The sequence below is a fragment of the Vipera ursinii genome, assembly GCF_947247035.1.
Source record: "Vipera ursinii genome assembly, chromosome: 2".
Lineage (NCBI taxonomy): Eukaryota > Metazoa > Chordata > Lepidosauria > Squamata > Viperidae > Vipera > Vipera ursinii.
The window spans coordinates 199,242,905-199,266,427 of NC_139513.1; the positions used below are offsets into that span (position 1 = coordinate 199,242,905).

Genomic DNA, 23,523 nt, shown 5'->3' on the forward strand with positions numbered 1-23,523 from the left:
ATCACTTGCAGTGACCATACAATGTCACTGCAATGCAGTACAATGAATGCACTTCTAAAATCCCAGAATTATCAAAATTATAAATATAATTCTGGAAAAATTTATATATCAGAAAGTAAACTTTCTATTAATGTTAATTAGAGTTCTAGTAAATAAAGCTAGCAATATCTTTAGATTAAAAATAGAAGGAATATTTTCAGGCATAAAAAAATATTGAAAATAATAACCTTAAATGCATATGCAGTACTTTTGCAGGATACAAACTGTTTGTTTACCCTTATATAACACTGATTGTACACATTAACATAGCATATTGCCAATTTTTGCTAAGCCAGGATTTTCAACCATGGTTTGTTGGGTCACATAGAACATAAAACTATCCAACAGATCTAATTGAGGGGAAAATATAATGTAGTGATTGTCCTTTACATAAACATGTCATGACAATCAAAGTAACATTTATTATTATTCCATTTTATAATAATAATAATAAAGTTGGAAGGGATCTTGGAGGTCATTTAGTCCAACCCCCTGCTCAGGAAGGAAACCCTATACTAAAAACATCCAGTGTTGGAGCATTCACCGCTTCTGGAGGTAGGTTGTTCCACTGCTTGATTGTTCTGTCAGGAAGTTTCTCCTTAGTTCTAGGTTGCTTCTCTCCTTGATTAGTTTCCATCTGTTGCTTCTTGTCCTGCCTTCAGGTACTTTGGAGAATAGCTTGACTCCCTCTTCTTTGTGGCAGCCCCTGAGATATTAGAACACTGCTATGTCACCCCTCGCCCTTCTCTTCATTAAACTACACATACCCAATTCCAGACACCGTCTGGAAAGTCTGTCCAGATCCTCCTGTATCTTAAGCCTATCTTCTGGAGTATTGGCTATTCCTGCCAGCTTGGTGTCGTCTGCAAATTTGATGAGTTCCCCATCTATCCCCTCATCCAAACTGTTGATGAACAAGAGCACCAGGCCCAGAACAGAGCACTACACACTTCCCTCCATGCAGATGCAGTTCCATTGAGGACCACACACTGAGTATGGCCGGTCAGCCAGCTGCGAATCTATTTGGTGGTGATGCTGTCTAACCCACATTTTTCTATCTTATCAAGTAGTAGGTTGTGATCTACTTTATAAAATGCCTTACTGAAGTGCAAGTAAATTAGATCCACAGCATTCCTCTGATCCACTAATTGTGTCACTTGGTCAAAGAATGCAATAAGATTTGTCTCGCATGATCTGTTTTTGACAAACAAATGTTGGCTTTTAGTAATGATTTTGTTTGCCTCTAGTTGTTCGCTGATTCGTTGTTTGATTATCTTTTCCAGAATCTTCCCAGGTATTGAGGTCAGGCTGATAGGTCTGTAGTTTCCTGGATCTACTTTTTCCCCTTTTTTGAAGATGGGAACTACATCAGCTCTCTTCCAGTCCTCTGGTAGTTCCCCAGTGCTCCAGGATCTTTGAAAAATATAGTTCAATGTTTCTGAGATCACATTTGCCAGTTCCTTGAGAACCTTGGGGTGTAATCCATCTGGTCCTGGTGATTTGAACTCGTCTAGGCTGGACAGGTGCTCACTTACCATTTTCTTGCCTACTTAACTTGTGTTTCTATTCTGTTTTTTATGGCACTGTTTTTTGATAGGTTGGACTGGTTTTTCCCTTTGTGTAAAGACAGATGCAAAAAAACAAGTTAAATAGTTCTGCTTTCTCCCTGTTACTTTTCACCTTCTTGCCACTTTCCCCCACTAATGGACCAATCATTTCCTTAACTTTTTTCTTGTTTTTTACATGTTGAAAGAAGCTTTTTTTTGTTATTTTTGACTTTGGTCGCAAGCCTTAGTTCATTTTGAGCCTTAGCTTTCCTCACTTCATCTTTGCAGGCTCGGGCTATTTGCTGATATTCTGACTTAGTTATGTGCCCCTCTTTCCACTTTCTATACTTGTCCTTTTTGTCTTTCAATTTTCAGAGAGTTCTTTATGCAGCCATGCTGGTTTCTTTTGAGAGCTGTTATTTTTCTTCTTTGTCGGTATTGTGCTAGACTGGGCTTTTATTATCTCACTTTTCAAAATTTCCCAAGCTTCTTGTTTTCCCCTTTAGGATTCTCATCCATGGAATCCTTCCCAAGCTCTCTCTAAGTTTATTGAAATTACCGTAGCTCTTTTAAAGTCCAAGACTCTAAAGTCATTAACATAACACCCAAAGACAAGTGAGGAGGAAAGGTTTTTCATGAGAATGAGATGAGAGGAATTGCATAGTATCGCTAAGCAAGTTATCAAGAGTCAAAGTGCAAAAGTGATATGGAGCACATGGATCCTTATACAGCATTATAAGAAAAATCTTAAACAAAATGTTCCTTTTCTCAGATATGTTTATTAGCTGTGAGGGCAGATTTGTGTTAGCCCAGGAAAAGATGAAGCCATTTTAAAGGGTTCCAGATATATTACTGTTTTCACACGCTCTGAATCACAGCATCTATGCACAGTCCTATTGGATTCCTTTTAATTTTTATTCATTTGTTAAATCTATAACCTGCCTTTTTCACAGGAGCTCAAGAAGTACATAGCACTTACACCTACTTTTCCACAACAGCAACCCTATGAAGTAGGTTGAGCTGGAGAAAGTGACTGATCTAAGTCACCCAGTCAGATACTGTGGCTGATGACAGACTACTAGAATCTGAATCTCCCATGTGCTAGGCATCCAGTTACATTCCACTGGATATTTAGCTTTTCCCAAGGCACGAGCAACTTACCCTTACAAGACTTGGAGCAATAGATGAGCAAGGTATCTTCACATACTTCAGGCACTTCTCATGAGACATAAAATTGCAAACTGTGGAAAACAAATATACATGTCAATTTGTATTAAGAAACAGACAAAGGTAAAAGTCCCAATTCGCCCATTCATTAAGATGCAATATAATGTGTTGTATGAATGCTTTCTACAGATAATATGAAATATGGAGAAAAGCATCTTATTATCTTTATTCAATGAATAAAAATATGTAATTAAAATATAAAAAATATAACTCCTTCAAGTTATGGCATTTCCTCATGGAAAAACTGCTTCCACTCCCTGATTCTTTAAGTTTATTTTCTGTAGAATGTTTTCTGATATCCATGAACAAAGAGATATACATAATTTTCCAGTATATCATTGTATTAAAATTAGCATTATACTCTTGAATATTTTATTTTCAGTTTCTTTTCTAAACTGACTTTGAATTTGTCTCTTTCACAGCATTCTATGCTCTTTAAACTACAAGTAAAAGGTATAATATACGTGGCAACGTAAACTCAAACTTATGCAGATGAAAACCCAACCTCTCCAAATTTCCAACAGGCTCTATTCCAACTGTGAGTATGAAGAATAAATAGAAAATAAAGAGCAATATAAATGTAACTTCTATCATTACACAAAACTAACCTTAAGACATTTTTCTGGTTATAAAAATAAAGCAGACATTTTTAATAAACTATATAATAACAACAACAACAATAAAGTTGGGAGGGACCTTGGAGGTCATCTAGTCCAGGGCTTTTCAACCATTTCACCCATTGTACCACTTTTAGGATATGGCAACATCCGAGTACCACCAGTCTCCTAGCAAGGTGCAAAAACGTGATGACCAAATTAAAAAAAGGAAAAAAGTGAAGTACAGGTAGTCCTCGACTTACAACAGTTCTCTTAGTGACTGTTCGAAGTTACAATGGCACTGAAAAAAAGTGTCCCCCAAGGTACAGCCAAGCAAGATACGTGCCTGCCTGCCCACCCGGCGGCGCTCTTCCTCCTGTCCGAGGTTTTCATTGTTGTGACATTTCTGTTGAGAATTGGCAGTGGGGGTGGGGTGGGGTGGTGTTTGGTTTTTATTTCCCCCCCCGTCTGCTGGGTGGTTGCAGCACTTCACATGACCCTGGGACACTGTGACCGTCATAAATATGAATCAGTTTCCAAGCATCTGAATGTAAATCATAAGACCCTCGAGATGCTGCAACATTCCAGCTGATCAGCACTTCTTCTGGGCTCAGAAGAAATGCCAGGATCAGTGCCGAGCTCCAGCTGGAGCCTGGTGCTGATCCTGGCACTTCCACTGAGCCTTGACAACCCCGAAGAAGCGCTGATCCTGTCGCTTCCACTGAGCCCTGACAGCCCTGCAGCTCCAGCCATCTCTCACTCAGGCTTGTGCGGTGCTCCCACCAGTTCAGCTCATTCCCCTCCCCCACTACTTTTCTAGGATGGTCACGTACCACCTGCCAGGTGCCAATGTACCACAGGTGGTACCTGTACCACTGGTTGAAAAGCCCTGATCTAGTCCAACCCCTGCTCAGGCAGGAAACCCTATACCTATACCATTTCAGACAAATGGCTGTCCAGTGCTGTCAACTTCCAATGCTGGAGCATTCACAGCTGCTGGAGGCAGGTTGTTCCACTAATTAATTGTTCTGTCAGAAAAATATGTGTCTTGATATCTTTATATAAATTTGTATTTTTGCTTACAGAATAATTTCTCTCATTACATGATCTCTTCAAAATAACACATATGTCCTTGAAATTATCAGCTACTAGACAGAGAAGCGTAATTTTTTTTCGTCTCTAGATGTTAAGGTGAAATACCATTAACAGTTAATTTTTCCGTTCCAATTTGTTTTACGTCATGCTGATTAAATTCTCTGCCAGCTAAAGTAACAGTCAAAAAGAAAATATAAAGTTTTGTAAAGTGTTTGGTTCAGATAATCACTTGAGAACACTGCAATGTAATTCAAGAGAGCAGAAAGCAGAATAGAGGAAAAAATATTAAAGTCTTAAATGCATAGATTTTATTCTTTGCTGTAGCACCTTAAACCAAGGGGTTTAAAATTACTGCAGGATGCAGAACCTGTTCATTAAAAAAAAACATCTGGAATCCCTGTTCAAGAGGAGTGAGGCTTCTGACTTTCTCCCTTAGAAACTAAGATTTGAAGAATCCTCCTTTATTCCAAAGTTGATTTTATAAAAAGGGTTGCTATGGAACAGCAATAAAATAATTCGGCAATCAAAAAGGACAAATTTCAAAACTTGCTATATCCAAAAGAATATTTTATAAATGTCAAACAAAGACAAATATTTTTGTCTGGCTTAGGAAATCATGCTGATGTAAACACAACTTCTGTTGAAATGTTTAGGAAAGCAAGTTTGCAATGCTATATAAATGAGCCATTTTAAATATATATTTACTTATTATTTATTTATTTGCATAATTTTGACTGAAATTCAGAATCGGGAACCTTTTCTCAGAGTTTCCTCTAACCGTTATTATGAATAATAGACTTTTCTATAATGCAGTGGATGACCTCAGAAAAATGACACATTACTATCACTTTTTTAAAAAAAAATAAGTGAAACAGAAGAGAACATTGCCATAACTACCCACACTTTAAAAATAATGTTAAATGAGAAATTAAAATGGCTCTCCATGGGTGCATTGCTGGTTGGAGAATCCTGGGAGTTGAAGTCTACACATCTTAAAGTTGCCAAGGTTGAGAAATACTGTATTAAAACATCTGTGCATGCATTCCTCCAACTACTTCTCCTAAGGGTTGAACTACATATTGCAATGATGTTCTGGAGAATCATCAATATAAAAATAAAACACTCCCAAACAATCAGCTACAAGGTTATATTATGTTACAAGATCTTGTTCTGGATTCCAAATCATTCAATGTGAATTTTAAAAAATCTCTATTTTCTCTGTAGTATTTTCCAAACCAATGAAACCTCCCCCCAGTCCTATTATTTCTCTTTTATTTGCATATACATGCCTCACTCTGGCAATCAAGACTGTAATCCCAAACAAAGGGGCAGGGCTTTGTTCTTAAAACACCATATTCTGCTGTTTCCTAATTAAATGGTAGGATATTTCACTGATAGGTTCCCCCAGCTATTCATTTGTTATATAAATCAGGGCAATGTCACAGTCAGCTACATTTTCTGTGCTGTTAATCTAGGATAAAATAGTAGGCAATTATATCCAGTTATGCAGAACTTAATTTCAGCATGAGACATGCAACGAATGGTTGTATAAATATTAACTTGGGCTAGAATTCAATTTTAAAAATTACTTCCATAATTTTAATTACTTTAGAATCACTTTAAATCCACGCAGTCAGGTTTTTTAAAAATATTTAAAATTACTCCCATAATTTTAATTACTTTAAAGTTTAATTACTTTAAAATTAGTTTAAAACTGCTCGGAGGTGCCAGGACCTGGGAGCACATAGATTTAATAAATTATTATTACTTTAAACTGTAGATGCTGACAAAAGTTCCAAAGAAAAGCAACAATAACAACACTAATTCTGGCTAAATTCCACAAAAGTTCTTGTTCTTTTAATAAATTTTATACTATGGTACTTACTGTTTCACAAATGGTTGTCTTAAAGCAGTGAATGTCATGAAACTTTTTCCATTGAAGTACATAAATGACAAGACAAGAAACGGATGGAAACTAATCAAGGAGAGAAGCAACCTGGAATTAAGGAGAAACTTCCTAACACTAAGGACAATTAACCAGTGGAACAGCTTGCCTTCAGAAACTGTGGGTGCTTCATCTCTGGAGGTTTTTAAGAAGAGACTGAAATAGTGTAGGGCCGTGGTGGCAAACCTATGGCACGTGTGACACAGGTGGCACGCAGAGCCCTCTCTGTGGGCACGCGCGCCGTCGCCCCAGTCCTAATCCTTCAGCTGGGTTTTATAAAACCTTTTCGATTTAGGCCTCCACTGCCGTGTGGGGAAAAAAAAGGTTCAATCAATCAATTTCAAGTTCTTGCGGGGAAAAAAAGATCTCGCAAAGTTGAAATTGACTGATTGAATCTTTTAATCCCACCCAGTCTGCCATTACCACTGCAGCCACACCCACCCAATGGGCCACACCCACCCAATGGGCCAAGCCCACCCGGCACCCAACAATACTTAAGTGGGTCTTGGGTTGCAGTTTGGGCACTCGGTCTCTAAAAGGTTCACCATCACTGGTGTAGGGTCTCCTGCTTGAGCAGGGGGATGAACTAGAAGACCTCCAAGGTCCCTTCCAGCTGTATACTGACTGACTGAGTGAAATTGGCAAGGTCTTCCAACTGCTTACCCTCCCTTGCAACGTGGCACATAGCTCAAGAGTTTACACGATTTTTTTTTAAAAAAAACAGCTTTTCTATGGAGAATATAGGGAGCTCAAAAAAGTTTGACATATTCTTTCCCAACCCAACTGAAGGTTGGAAAGAAATTACATAAAGGGGCTCAAGAATTCTGTCCTTCTATCCATGTGTCTATCAACAGAATAGCTCTCCAAAATCTGAAAAGATGATACAGATATCTTCAACTTACAACCATAACTGAGTCCAGAATTACAGCCGTAAGCCATGCCAGTTGTTAAGCAGGTTACCATGCGACCACACCCAATTTTACAATCTTTTTGGCAGTGGTCATTAAGTGAACCATTGCTGTTGTTAAGAGAATGCTATGGTGTCTGCAATGGATTTTTTTTATTAGAAATCAGAAATAAACACTGGTTTCCAGCAAAAAAAAAATAGTAAATCATGGTCATGTGAATAAATGTGAGCTGGCTACCAAGTGTACAAATGTGATCATGTGAACACACTGAGGGGGCAACCATCAGAATTTCCAATCTGTGTCATAAGTAGCCTTGGGGAGGTCAGTTGTAATTTCTCGTTATAAGTCAAGGACTACGTGCAATGGTGGGAGAAGCTGGCAAAAGAAAAAGCAAGTTCAAAAACTGGCTTGAGGCTACTCAGAAAAAAATTCCAGAAAAATCCCCCCAATTCATCCCCGTAAGTCAGGGGTGTCAAACTCAATTTCATTGAGAGCCGCATCAGCATTGCAGTTGCCCTCAGGGGGCCGAGTGGGTTTGGCCTGGGTGGGCGTGGCCTACTGGGTGGGCGTGGCTAGAGTGCGTATGGCCTGCTGGGTGGGCATGGCCAGCTCTACATCGTTTGCATCAAGGGTGCCTATGGGGGCCTGGGCAGGAGTGGGACAGATCTGGGGGTCTCTGGCAGAAGGAGGGTCTCTGGGCCAGGGCCAAGGCAGTGGGGGCCGTTCCCTCACTGTTTCCAGGATGGCTTCGCGGGCCACATGAAACCACTTCGCGGGCCGGATCCAGCCCCCGGGCCTTGTGTTTGACATGTCTGCCGTAAGAGAAGGCTTTGGGGGAAAATTTGGAATGCTATTGACCAACCCTCCATTCTAAGCCCCCACCCCTCCTCCTTCCTATCATGTGACTCAGAGCATGTGCAACCTGGCCTGTGGTTCCCAGTGCTGACACAGAGATAAACGTGGATACATTGACAAAACGAGAGTAGGGAATACATAAATCCATTAACCAGTCTTTCTCAATCTGAGCAATTTTTAAGATTTGTGGACTTCAATTCCCAGAATCCCCCAGCCAGTATGTCCCTCTGGGGAATACTGGGAGAGTTGAAGTTGACACATCTTAAAGTTGCCTAGGTTAAGAGCAGAATTTTAAAGATGAATTTCCCCTATGAATTTGCTTAATATTTGGCACTGGTTGGGTTTTTTTACCCCAATGTTTCAGCTACTTTTAGAACCAATCTAGAAGCTGCAGAGAAGAGGCACTCTCCTCTCTTGCTATCCCTCTCTTGCTATCCCTTACTTGAGATATTGCGAGGTACAAAAATTCTGCAATTTATTATTTCTTGGCCAATGCTCTACCTGCTTAATTGCCAGCAACAGATATATTTACTGTTATTTCTTTCAGTGGCATATAGTACTGAAAGAAAATTGGAGAGGATGACTCATACTCATTCAGCCCTCTCAAGAAACTTGAACACCTTGGTTATCCATAAAGAAATAGGAACAAAAGAATACTAAATAATAGTATTTAAATATCTAACTCCATCTTATAGGGTGGGAACACCGAATTATGCAGATCTTGGAGAGAAAATCTTTAGTCTCCAGCTTATCTGCAATTTGGCTTTTTGGCAATTAAACTCAAATATCACAAAAACTGTAATTGTTATAAAAGCCACTGAAAAGTCACGTGAAATATCACAAAAGCTATAACCCAGGGGTGTCAAACTCAATTTCATTGAGGGCCGCATCAGCATTGCGGTTGCCCTCAGGGGACCGGGTGGGTGTGGCCTGGGTGGGCGTGGCCTACTGGGTAGGCGTGGCTAGAGTGCGTATGGCCTACTGGGTGGGCATAGCCAGCTCTACATCGTTCGCATCAGGGGTGCCTATGGGGGCCTGGGCAGGAGTGGGACAGATCTGAGGGTCCCTGGCAGAAGGAGGGTCTCTGGGCCAGGGCCAAGGCAGCAGGGGCCGTTCCCTCACTGTTTCCAGGATGGCTTTGCGGGCCACATGAAACCACTTCGTGGGCCGTATCCGGCCCCCGGGCCTTGTGTTTGACATGTCTGCTATAACCTATAGTTAACTGTTTAAAGACTGCAGTTAAATATTCCCTATTAAAATAAAGGACAATGTGTAAAATAAACTCAGCTGCACTGTTTATACTATCTCTATTAGAACACCTGAATGTTTTTTCGATTTCCACATGATTGTAAAAAAAATAAATAAAATCCAGCTGCTTTAAGAGTCACATGCCAGGTAAATGAGTAGATTTCGTAATGCATGGCATTTTTTTTTCAACCGTATTCGCACAGAAAATAGAAAATAATAAGCCAAAGGAATTATGGCATAAGACATGAAACAGGAAATGTAGTTAAATCTGATTTTACCATTCATTATTCCTCTCCATACCTTTCAGCCTTGCTTCTACCTTGTTTGTGTACCACTTCATACACTGCCTTTATCCTTTAAACTTCTCACCACTCTCTTTCTGAGAATCTCATTAACTCCATCCAACCATGACTTCCTTGGTTTTCCCCTCTTCTCGCTCATTCTTTTTTCCTTCATATATTTGATTTGTGATTCAGGCTTCATTCATTCATCCTTTCTGCATGACTAAGTCACATAAAAGCTCTGATATTAAGTCCACCACCTATGCATTCCTGATGCTATCCACTCCCATTTCTTAGGTGCCCTCTGTTCGACTGTAAAGCTCTTTCTAAGAAAATGACATCTCCATCAAAATCACAGTGCATTTTTCTCTCCTTCTTTTAATCTTAATACTTCTTTGCTCTCTTTGACTACATCCTTTGCAACTATCATTTTTTCCCTGTACAAATCACACAAGATCTCTCCCCCTTAACCTCATTCACTGCAGCCATCATTCTCTTACATGGTTTGTTTTTTTTTCATTCTCAGCCTGTTTCACTTCATCATTCCATCAAGCATCCTTTTTCACTTTTCATTAGGCACTCTTCTGAGGCATTCTCTAATGTAATTCTTTTTTACTGTCTTTGAAGCAGCTGCCCCATATATTTTTTTCTTACATTCACTTTCCATTCATTCTTCTGGGAAATTATTCTATATTCGTCTGTTCCATAAAGGACTCTTCTGATTTCTTCCTGCAGTTATTATTCTGAGTCCTTCAGGAGAAGGGCGGTATATAAATCAAATAAATAAATAAATAAATTCTACTCTAGTTTCTTTCACTTCTTTTTCCTTCATGTCATTTTTCCCTAGATCCAGTCTTGATATTATATAAGATAATGCCCTGTCCAGGATTCAGAACCTCTTATATCCTTTATTAATTATATCAGTCTTTATAGTAAACAATCAAATCAGCATGGTTTTTGTTACCGTAATTCCTTTCCCATGTGTAAACATGAATAAAATTTTGATTCGACCATATACTTGAAACATGCCTTCTTCTAAGCAGATATTTTTTAAAAATGTTACTTGCATTTACTCTTGGGACTATGGATGTCTCATTATTTTATGTACATTTCATCTCACTCCTGCCACTCATTTCATCATCTAACAGGTTTTGTTCTTCTTCTCTGAATTAATTCAGAATGTTACACTATTTTTCCCCAAAACAAATCTTCAAGTCACTGGAACACAACATGTACTTCTCACTAACCAATGTCTTCCTATTTTCATATGCATTCATAACCATGTGAGTTGTTTGAACTGGGTTTTATAATTCAGTTGTTTGAAGACTTGAATGAGTTTCACAGGACTAAGGGGAAAAAACTATCTGAAAGTGACCAACGGAGAGGAAAAAAGAAGCAGCATTGAAAACACACAGCCATCCACCCCTGCCTCAATGCTGCAGGCATCCATAGCCATTTCTCTAAAGATGCAAGAGAAGGGATGGAGCATGTCAGCTGACACTTTGTACCCCACTTCTCTTAATCAGGGGTTCCAAGAAAAAAAATATAACAAACAGGTTCTGCAGCCTGAAAAAGTTTGAAAGCCCTTGATCTGCTTGACACCAATCCATACTTTCTATCATGAACTGTAGACTTTTTTCATAATTAATGTTACATCTTCACTTTCCTGCGTGCATTTACCGATCCCACTCCACAAAATCAGACTGACTTTATACAGATCTATTGTATCCTTCCCTTCACAGTCAGAGAAAGTATCAATTTTTCTATCTTTCATTTCATTCTTTGATTTCACTCCAATCCATGCTCTTTTACCATGCAACATCTTACATTCCAAGTCACAGTCTTCCATATGCCAACCAGAATAGCATATTATGATCTCCATCACACATTTTGTTTTTGATCAAAGTTTTCACGTAACACTTTTTGGTAAAGTAAAAAAGCTGCATGTACAGTAGATTACCGGCCTTAGTTACAGCTGTGTCCTGCACCATATCTCCAGTTAACAATAAAAACAATACTGGGCAATTCTGTTCTCGCTGTTAGGAAGTTTCTCCTTAATTCTAGGTTGCTTCTCTCCTCAACTAGTTTCCATCCATTGTTTCTTCTCTGGAGTTACGATGCTTTGGGAAATAGGTTGACCCAGTCGTCTTTGTGGCAGTCCCTCAAATACTGGAAAACTTATACATTTTAGCCAGTATGCCACAAGTATGAACAAAGCCCAATTTTACCCAAATATGCTGTGACATTCTACACAAGTTTGGATTAATTTATTCTACTATACATCAATTAAAAACTACATAAGCCCTACTTTCCATATATTTATCTTTTCCATCTGGTGCAAAATAATGAATGCATTCTCCTCCCTTTTAACCATCTTTTCTACCTTTTGAAACAAGGCTGTAATTGTTTCTAAGAGCCAAATATCCAGAATAAAATATTTTGCTCTAGTTTTTCTCACTGAGTGGGTGTGAGAAAAGTGCGCTGGGTGTAATTCAAACTTTCTCTCGCAAAGGAACAGGCAATTCAAAAGAGCTATTATTCCATTTTTTTATTTCCATTCACTAATTGTGCTGAGTTCCACTACATTCACAAGTTCAACAAGAAAAAACAATATCACAGTCTTTTATTAATGCTGAGTCTGTTTTTCTTGTATACACTTCAACTTCCTTGATAGCAAACATATAATCCTGGCTGGGCAAAATTTTCAGATCTTACTGAAAAGGACAAAAAGGGGTTAGAGAAATGTAGAGTATTCTTGTAATTTTCCAGCAATGTAGCCTCCTATTTTAAGAAGCAACTACCTCCAGGCAACCAAGCAAGTAGTGGCTTGCGCTTTCCTAGGTGGAACACATAGGAGCTTCTGGCCCCCAAAGGATGGACAGCTGCTAATGAATGGAGAAAACTGTGCTCATCATTCATGTCAACATATGGAAAGAAAGAGGAAGAACAACAATATTATTGGAAGAGAGAATGAAAAGAAAGGAAGAAGCTGTAAAGCAGGGATCCCCAACTTCCCGAGGCTGTGGCCTATTCAGAATCAAGCCGAGTGAGAGGCGGGCCAACATGCACGCATGCACCGGCCCACCGTTCACACAGCCCAGTTCTCTTCCCTCCCCCCCCCCCGCAGCCAGGCCACCAAGCCGCAAAGGTTGGAGACCACTATTACAAGGACTCAGCAAATCCCAAATAAGTGTTTCCAAAATTAGACCACAAGTTGCTATTTCACCTCCACATTGACATGATTTAATGGAAACGGAAAACTAACAGTTTTATACGCTGCACGTAATATGCCAGAATCTCCGAAAAAGTTGATGTCAGACAGTCTTCAAGTGACAGGAGAGGGAAAAAATTCTCTATAGGGGAATCATATTAGCTATATTTATTTTTAAAAAATCATTTTAAACTATAGCCAAGTAAAATTGAAATCAAAACTTATCTTTTGACATAGTTCTGCGTACTTCTTAGTCCAGGTTTTGGAGCACAATTCCCAGGATGTCTCACAAAAACCAAATGCAGTTTGAAAAAGTTTTCATGCCTTTGTTGTAAATGGAGAAGACTTAAGAACCAAACAGTCTCAAAAAAACAACCACATTTCAGTAAAAAAAATGTATAAACATGACAAACAGTTTTATAAAGACTTCCACACTGCAATTTAACTATATGGCAAAATCCTTTTATAGCTCTGTTTCTTAGAAAACTGGAAGTACTATAAACACAGCTATTTCTATAGTGCTATTTGTTCAGTCACTACTGGGGCTTAGTTGAAAGCTGTCCAGAAAATTACAATTGCTAGAAAATTTATTTGCAGCGAGAACGGGCTGCTATCCAGGTTTCATCTCTTAAGTACCAGTATTAGACAATATTCCCACTCAGGTAGATTTGGATTCAGAGCAAAGAATGCCCTTCTGTCAGTTCATTGTGATATATTGCTGTTCTCCAGTATGTTGTGAAGCAATTATGAAACACCAACAGGATCTGGTTTAGAATCCTGGAATAAAGTGGGCCTTTATAGTGTGTTATAAAAGCCCAGTTAGTTCTAAAGAGGCCCTATAAAACTGAAAGCACAATAAATTGGCCACAAATAAAATTCTGCAGCAGGTTAAGATCCTTCCACATTGCAACGAACACCAGAGCCCCAGGCTTACAAAATACTAAATATCTATAAGCAGGGCTTTTTTTCTCATACAACGCTCAGAACGGAGTTCCGGCACCTTTTTTGGATGGAACCTTGTAGAGTAGGCAAGGCGGGTTGTATGATGTGTTTGAGTTCTGGCACCTTTTTCTTTTACAAAAAAAGCACTGTCTATAACAGGGGTGTCCAAACTTTTTTCAAAGAGGGCCAGATTGGATGAAGTGAACATGCTGGAGGGCCGAACATTTTTCCGAACATTCTTTGAACAATTACAATTAAATGCAAATGAATTATTTTATGCCAAGTTAATTGCAAATGGCATACTTTTCATTTTATAACATAAGATCAACTGACAGCTGAGTTTTCACAATGTATTTTAAATAAATTTTAAAAAAAACTTACTGTGTGAGCTGTTACCAGAGAGTCTGACCTTGTCAAACTTACTTTGACAAGGTCAGACTCTCTGGTAACAGCTCACACACTTCTACCACTTCACAAATTCTGCTAGGCCAGGGCCCTAACTACCCCTGTCTAGCTCCCCACATCCCAGCCCATAAAATGGCTGTGAAACACAGAATGCGCGCACGTGCACACATACACACACACACACACACACACAGACACACCCGCCCTTCCCTGGACGTCACCTTTGCCCAGGGGAGCCAGAGGGCTTCGAAGCCGGGGCAGCTCCGGCGGCAAAGAAGGCGCGCCCTCGCTGCACCGGCACAGATGCCGCGCCAAGCCCGCGGTGGGGGGAGGAGCGTGGCGGTTCAGCCAGACAGAAAAAGGTGCGGGAAGCGGGCGCCGCCTGGTAACGGCGCCCGGGCTCACAACGTGGAGGCGGCAAGCAAGCACGCGCTCAGGGCGAGGTGGCCGCGGTCCGGTGAGGGAAGAGCGCCGAGGGAGTGGCTGGCCGGGGTGCCCGCTGTGCTCTGCCTGGCGCCAGCTCAGAGACTCCGCCCGCCAGGCCCTTTTCCCGCTCAGCCAGGCCAGGCGCGCACCGTCAGCCTCGCTGCACCGGCACAGACGCCGCACCAAGCCCGGGGCGAGGGGAAGGAGCGCGGCGGTCCGGCCCTTCAACCCACCGGAGGAGCGGCAGATCGGCGTGGCCGGAGTCAGGAAAGCCACTAGAAGGGGGAGGGGAGTCACCTCTCCCCACCGGGGGGTCGCCCAGCCCGTCCCGGGAGGCTGACATTTCTGCAGCCGAAAAAGTCGTCTCGACCATGGCGGAAGGTCACCCCTGGGACTCCAGCGCCAGGCAGGGCTGAGAGGGGGAGGGGGGGAGAAAGGGAGGGAAGGAGACAGGGAGGAGAAAGGACGAATGGGGGGAGGGGGGGAGGGAGAAAGAGAGAAGGAAGGAAGGAAGGAAGGAAGAAGATAGAATGGAGGCAGGAGATAGGAAGAAGAAAGAGAAAAGAGAGAGAGAGAGAGAGAGAGAGAAGAAAGAAAGAAAGAAAGAAAGAAAGAAAGAAAGAAAGAAAGAAAGAAAGAAAGAAAGAAAGAAAGAAAGAAAGAAAGAAAGAAAGAAATCGGAGGCTTGGACAGACCCCGCTCCAGGCTCCGGGGCCGCCGCCACGGAATGCCCAGCCTCGGGGGGGAGTCTTCTGCAGGCGCACCCTGGCCCCCTCCCCTCCCTCCCTCCTGTGGCCCGTTCCCAAGGCGGCGCCCGCGGGTCCCCGGACTCACAGCACGCAGAGGGCGAAGGCGCCGGCCACGCTCTCACTGTCGCGCACCTGGAAGCTGCCGGCCCGCCCGGCCCACGCCAGCAGCTCCTCGGCCGCCACCCGGCTCAGGTCCTTGTGGTACTAGAGCGGCCAGCCCGGCACCGCTGGAGCCCCGGTGCCCGGGAGCCCCAGCGCCGCCGGAGCCGCCGCCATGGGCAGCCGCAGCGTGCAGGGAAGGTGCTCAGCGTGACGGGCGGGCAGGCCGAGACCCCCGCCGGCCACCCCCGCCTCACCCACAGTGCCGCATGGCCCGACCGGAGACCCCTGGCCGCTCAGGGCATGCCCGGCCCAGCGGCTCCTCCTCTGGGCTGCGCTCCGGCCGGGATGAGGGCGCGATCCGCTCTCCACGCGCTTCCCCTGCGCACTGGAGCCACCCCGGGCCCCGAGCAGGCCTGGCGGAGGAGGAGGAGGAGGCGGAGGAAGCTGTGTGGAGCCCCGGAGCCTGGCTGGCGGCAGCTGGGGCGGCCTGCGCTTCCTGGGGCGGCCCCTCGGCGGGGGAGGCGGGAGCAGCTCCCAAAGGGGCGGCCCTCAATCAGAAGGAAGGGCCATGGGAGGGCCGCATTTACATACAGCAGGGAGGGCTGTTGAGGGCCGTATTAAACCACCCCGCGGGCCGCAAATGGCCCGCGGGCCGGACTTTGGACATGCCTGGTCTATAAGGATCTCCAACAGTGCTGTGTCGTACCAGGAAAATCAGAAATCAGAAAAACACTTCTGCCAAGTATGTTTTTGTGATGTGTTATCCCTTTCATTTTCTGCCTGCACAGGTATGCCCCTATTCGGTTAGTTACTCTGACTAGTGGAATTTACAAAGGCTACCAAATTTCCCTTTATACAAACAGACGATAACAATACGTATGGGGTAAGGAAGGACGCTTCTCAATGTAAAGTAGATCCAAAAGAATTAACTTCACCTAAAGTTCAGCTCTGCATCTTTAGCTAAATATTAAGAAGAAAGGAAAGATGAGAATACTTGTTGGCAGGTCTGTGCCCCAGAGGAAGTATCCATACTGAAGCATTACAGCAATCACATCAAGTAGTATTAATGCTACACAAACAATGTCTATATTAGTTCCATATGCTAGCTTGCTCATCCCACAATGACTGTAAATTTAGCTCTCTCATTTTTTAAGATACCGTATGTTCACCTTAAGAAATATTTTTGTCATGCAGCTTATAGACAAATATAAGCCTTTGACTTATAGACAAATATAGATAAAATTTTGACTTTCATCGTAATTTTTGTTATATCAATGGTACGAAGTACTTGTTTACTGAAAGAGGCCAACTACATTTGGGCAAGAATTCAACAAAATGTCTCGAGTCTAAGGACCAGAATGAGACATTTTTTTGCAAGTTATTACAGGGGAAAAAAATAATACAGATTACCGTATTTTCCGGCGTATAAGATGACTTTTTAACCCATGAAAATCTTCTCAAAAGTTGGGGGTCGTCTTATACGCCAAGTCGTCTTATACGCCGGAAAATACTATTCACCTCTCTGATCTTTTCTGCTGGACGGCGGGATCGCTGGGTGAATAGAGGTAGGCGATGGCGACCTGTGGTTAAGCGGCCAACAGCGAACGGGTGATAGGGGAAACTCTCGTCAGATCATGGGGCGGCTGCTACAGCCACCGCCATTGCTCTCTCTAGGACTGGCCATGCTGGCGCTTCCAATACTGGCTGTCAGGTCCCCGACAAGAGGAGGGGCAGGCGGTCCCCAGAGATGCGCCGCTCAACAGTAGGAAGGGAGCACCTTTGCTCCTGCCGAGGCACCACCTGACCTGCACCGACCAGAAGAATCGCTTGCCCGGTCACAGAGTGCAGAACTGAGAGCAGCAGCGCACCAAGCGAGAGAGCTCAGAGGAAAGAAGGTGAGGCGCCCATTTGGCGGGGAAGGAGCAAAGCTGGGCAAACCACAGAGCAGGCGGAGCAGGGAAACGTTACAGGGGAAAAGGGGGCGGGGTTTAAAAGGCGAGGCGGGCGGGACGTGGGCCTGGAGACGTTCTGTTAGAAGTAACGAAGGAGCCTCCGGGCGCTTTCTGGATCAGATTGTTCGAACTGAGGGTGCCGCTACAGTCCTCGTGTTTCCCAGGGTTGCCTGTCATGCCTGAGGTATTCCCTGTAGCCCCAGATTCTTTAGCTCCCCACTTTCCTTAATTCGGGCGAATTTTGTGCTCTGTGGAGAAACATTAATATGCAAATGCCATCTGTTTAACTGCGCAAAACTCAGGGGAAACCTTGGTATTTGGGAACGGAAAGGCTTAAGACTTTTCATTTCTGTTTTATGCATGGGCTGGGAGGGTCACGAAGTTTACCTCTTTTATTTTAGCAACATCGTGGCACTTATAAAAAAGGGGTACTAACGCTAAACGAGTTGTTAATATGCAGATTGTGTGCCAGGAAGTGAAATATTGAGTTATTAGCCCAAACCCTATAATTTAACAGAAAAAGTAGGGGGTCGTCTTATACGCCGGAAAATATGGTATGTAATATAAAATAACAGAATATACTTAACTAGAGATCTTATTTAATTAAGCATGAACTGCTTCTAACAATAATTCCAAGCTGCACCGATTTCTCACAAAAAGAAACCCAAGAGATGCCATGGGATTTATTTGCAGGGGCAGGACTGAAGGATGAAGCCATATCTTCTTCCAACCTCAAGAGCAGCCCATACCTACTCTTCTTGAATCCTGCCTGAGAGGAGACTCCGTGGTATCCGAAGCAGAGCATCCAGATTCACTCACAGTTTCGTTCCATACAGCATTAACCTTGTGAACTCTAAAGCTTCCTCCTTCCATTATATATTCAAGTTGGACAGTGATTAATATTCGTATGTTACTTATACGTAAGGGTGTAGGTCTATACATATGTTGTATAATATACAGTATAGTATGTTTAAATGTGTGTTATGCATGTGCACCCTTGACAGCAAGCAACTAAATTTCATTTTTAATGTGTGCCATTGTGCCCACAGTAAAAAAATAACAATAAAGGTTATCTATCTATCTATCTGAAGGGACGCGGTGGCTCAGTGGGTTAGGACGCTGAGCTTGTCGATCAGAAGGTCGGCAGTTTGGCGGGTCGAATCCCGAGTGCCACGTAACAGAGTGAGCGCCTGTTACTCGTCCCAGCTTCTGCCAACCTAGCAGTTCGAAAGCACGTAAAAATGCAAGTAGAAAAATATGCGCCTTTGGTGTCTAGTCATGCCAGCCACATGACCACGGAGACGTCCTCGGACAAGCGCTGGCTCTTCGGCTTTGAAACGGAGATGAGCACCGGCCCCTAGAGTTGAAAACGACTAGCACGCATGTGCAGGGGAACCTTTTTTACCTTCTATCTATCTATCTATCTATCTATCTATCTATCTATCTATCTATCTAATTCTGATGACCTGTCCATCTAAGCAGCATAATAGAAGATAAAAAACAAATACTTTCCAAAGAGCGTAGAACCAGGACCAGCAAGCAGTGGCCAAAATACACTTTTCATTCCCAAACGCCGACCAGAGCCCTGTTTCCAAGTAGGGAAGAAAGCTACTTGATGTAATGACCTGTGAGAATATCCTTGAGAGAGAGGAAGAGGAGAAGATGGAGCAGCAGTCTAGGCAACAGTGAGATAAGAGGCAACTTAGCCTAGAGAAGCAGTAGGGTGTGACAAGGGTCTCAGAAGTGAGCCTCCCTAGTTTCTTGAGGTGCAAAAGCGAGGAGGAAGAGATGTATTTTCAGACTTGCAAAAAAATTCTTTACTGTAGCCTTACAAATAAAGGTATAGTTGGTACTCATCGTTAGTGATTATTGTCCGGAGTACCTCTCAGGGCTGATACTTTCTCACTGTATATTTTAGGAGAACTCAGCATCAAGTGCCTATCAAGGTGTTGCAGTTAACTGAGAACCAGAAATGTTTTTTCTTCCGGGAGTCAGTGCATTCTTAGGCCTGTCTTTCCCAGTGTATCCCCTCCACCTTGGGTGTTAATTTTTACTCAACTTTTTAAACCGTGGATCTGAATGATCTGAATTGAACCAGGTAGATGGCACTCCTGCACTTGACTCTATACGCAGGTAGTCCTTGACTTATGACCATAATTCAGCTTGGAGTAAGTCATTGCGGTTGTTAAGTTGAGGCATCACATGACCAGTCCAACTTCTTTGGTATTTTTTTTTTGCTGTGGTCACTAAGCAAAGGAGATTAACCAAATAAATTTTCCCCGTGGATGTTTTTTTGGCGGAAACCAGAGGCAAACACCACAAACTGGCAAAAAAAAAAATCCCAGTCATGTGACTACGGGATGCTGCAAATGACCATAAAGTTGAACCAGTTCCCAAGTGCCCAAAATGCAATCACATGACCACAGAGGTGTGTGTGTATGAGACCACAGTAATTTTAAAAATGGTCCTGAGCAGCATTTTTTTTTGGGGGGGGGGGTGTTCATTGTAACTTTGAATGGTTGTTAAGCAACTGGTTGTAAGTCAAGGATTACCTGTGTCTGATTAATAGAGACATTCTTCGGAATCTGATAATATAAATATACAGCTCTAAGATTTGTTCTTGAATAATTGTTTCATGGCTGAATTATTTATTGTTTTTGTATATAACTTTGTACAGGGCGAAGCTTTAAATGGAAATTTAATTGAATGCACCTTGATGGTTAAAAAAGCCTGACTCCTAGTTACCAGGTGGTTGCTATTCATGTCATTTCCTTCAGCAGCAATACAGAAATGGCTTGCCATTGCAGGATAGCAAAAAGTGAGGCAATGTTAAATGAGTATCAGAGAAGTTCTGCTTAATACTAGAATTACCAGTAGCTGAAATAAATCAAGCACAATGCTATGCAAGAGTTCAAATCCCACGGAACAACATAACAAGTATGACAAAAGTGATTGCAAAGGAAGAAAAGGAAAGTGCAAACAAAGACACAAAACTTTCCAAGAAAAGAAATCTGATACTAATCAAGAAAATGTCAGAAATGAAGACTCTCCTCCAAGTCTTTTTCAACTTGACACTCTCCAGATAATACAGAAATTACAACTTCTAGAATTCGTAGCCAAGGTTGCTGAGGAAAGCTGCTCCAAACCATTGTATGCTGAATCAGAAACTGGCAGTAGCACACTTTACATAGTCTTTCTTTCATTGTATATAAGCACAAGAGTTTCTAGTGTAAATTAATGACAGGTGAATTGTGCTTGTTGTTGTTGTTAGTTGCGAAGTCGTGTCCGACTCATCGCGACCCCATGGACAATGTTCCTCCAGGCCTTCCTGTCCTCTGCCATCTTCTGGAGTCCATTTAAGCTCAGCCTACTGCTTCAGTGACTCCATCCAGCCACCTCATTCTCTGTCTTCCCCTTCTTCTATTACCCTCAATCTTTCCCAGCATTAGGCTCTTCTCCAGTGAGTCCTTCCTTCTCATTAGGTGGCCAAAGTATTTGAGTTTTAGCTTCAGGATCTGGCCTCCTAAAGAGCAGTCAGGGTTTATCTCCTCTAGGACTGACCGGTTTGATCGCCTTGCAGTCCAAGGGACTCGCAGGAGTCTTCTCCAGCACCATAGTTCAAAGGCCTCAATTCTTTGGCGCTCAGCCTTTCTTATGGTCCAACTTTCACAGCCATACATTGCAACTGGGAAGACCATAGCCTTGACTATATGCCCTTTTGTTGCCAAGGTAATGTCTCTGCTTTTTAGTGTGCTGTCTAGAATTGCCATGGCTTTCCTGCACATTTCTCCCCCTGGATCTCTAATTACGTTTTGTTTTTTTTAAAATCAAACCTTCCTCTTTTTTCAGTACAAGTGGTTAGCTTTATAGTTTTAATATGGCATTGTATGTTGTTTTACCGTTTGATTGAGAGACACCCAGAGTTCGCTATAAGAAGGGTGGCTTATAAATATTTTAAATAAATAAAATAATTGTAGTTCCCCTTTTAATCAGTTCTGTAACATGTATTGTATGTACATTGTAACAATGAAAGAAGATGGTTCCTATCAACTCAAACACTAATATTAAATCCTAATTAAAGCAGACTTTAAGGAGATAGTGAATTTACACATAAAAAGAGAGATGTCAACATAAGACATGGTTAAGAGATGGAAACAATACAGGTCACATTTAATAGAGATGACACTGATGTGGTAATGAATAAAAAGACTATCACCAAGAAGGTTGAACTATTGTCTCCGTGCGCCTTTGGCGTTTAGTCGTTCCGTGCGCCTTTGGCGTTTAGTCATGCCGGCCACATGACCACGGAGACGTCCTCGGACAAGCGCTGGCTCTTCGGCTATGAAACGGAGATGAGCACCGGCCCCTAGAGTTGGAAACGACTAGCACGCATGTGCAGGGGAACCTTTACCTTTACCTTTACCTTACTTCTTTCACAATGTTCTATATTTAATCATATTTTTAAATGACAGTGATGGTGATAGTTTTAACAATCACCAGCACCAGATTCAAGGTGCTGGTGATGACCTATAAAGCCCTAAATGGCTTGGGTCCGGGATATCTGAGGGAACACCTGCTGCCGGCATCAAGCTCCCTTCGTCCTGTGCGCTCCCACAGGGAGGGTCTTCTCAGGGTACCGCCGGTAAAAGACTGCCGGCGGACAATACCCAGGGGGAGGGCCTTCTCTGTGGGTGCGCCTGCCCTTTGGAACCAGCTGCCTGTAGAGCTTAGGACTGACCCTGACCTTCGCTCATTCCGCCGGGACCTGAAGACCTGGCTCTCTGAGCTCTCTGGCCTGGACTGAGAATATTAATTGGGATTTTAATTGTATTTTAACTGGGGTTTTATTTCAAGGTCAATATAATCTTTTTAATTGATTTTAAGTTTTGTAATTTGTTGTATTGTTTTTAAAAAAGCTTGTGAACCGCCCTGAGTCCTACGGGAGAAGGGCGGTATATAAATCAAATAAATAAATAAATAAATAAATAAACAAACAAACAAACAAACAAACAAACAAACATAGGTTAGAAAGTTTTCAGATAATAATCACTAAAATTATGTAAACAGAAAAATGGTTATGGTGACTTAAATAGAACACCCCTAATTGTGGAGAAATTATTCAGAATATTTTTTTAGAATGTTCTGAAGAAACAACATGCTCTCCTTTTTCAATGTACTCCGAGTACCAAGCTAAATAAAAGGAATTTAAAAATGCATTTTCGATCCCTCAATCAGGTAGCACAAAGAACTACATTGCTACAGAACACATTAATACTGATATTTCTTGGCTAATTCATGGCACAGCATTTCAGTAGTTACCAGCTAAGGAGCAGAGAATAAGAAAACAAAGTACTAATTCAATTATTTTTGTGACATGGTAGTAAGAGTCCTCTTGGGCTATTGCTCGCATTTAGCTGAACTTCCTCCTCTGCCAATAATATATTGCTCAATTATTTATAAAAAATATGTGCTAACTTCTTCTTCTTATGTATTTGAATCAGTTCTTACTTCGTTCTTGTTATACAACAAAAGGTAAAGAAACAGTAGTCACTTGGATACTAGCTTTAAGCTTCTTCAAAAGCTGATGCAAGAGAATTACTCTTCCATTCATGCACACTCCACGATATTGCTCAACTCTATCCAGCAATACAGCAAATTACTCACATTCCCTATTTCCTTACCTGGCTAACACACCCCACTGGACGTTTATGCAATAGGGCTATGAGTAATGCTTAATCATGGTCCCAGGATTTCAGCTACAGTGAATTATCCTTCTTGTTGATATGACCTTCCTGTTCAAGTCCATCTTATGTCTATGTCATAGCTATGTCCATGTCACAGCTAATTACGACAGATCGATATAGTACATCAAGAAAGTTCAATCCTGATATATATGCACAAAGAACAAACAGCTGCTTCCTTCCAGAGCCATAAAAATAGGGGAAGGAAGGAAGCAGCACAGCAGAGAAATATACAGCCTCAAAACTTCAGATAG

At 42.1% G+C, this 23,523-nt stretch overlaps 1 protein-coding gene across 1 annotated transcript in view; it reads right to left on the reverse strand.

The window, feature by feature from the left end:
• DGKQ (diacylglycerol kinase theta) overlaps positions 1 to 23,523 on the reverse strand; it is a 94,953-nt gene that overhangs the window by 65,130 nt on the left and 6,300 nt on the right. The window contains exon 2 of the mRNA XM_083353724.1: positions 2,748 to 2,827. Within this exon, the coding sequence (XP_083209850.1) occupies positions 2,748 to 2,827 (80 nt within the window). The remainder of the gene's footprint in view (positions 1 to 2,747; positions 2,828 to 23,523) is intronic.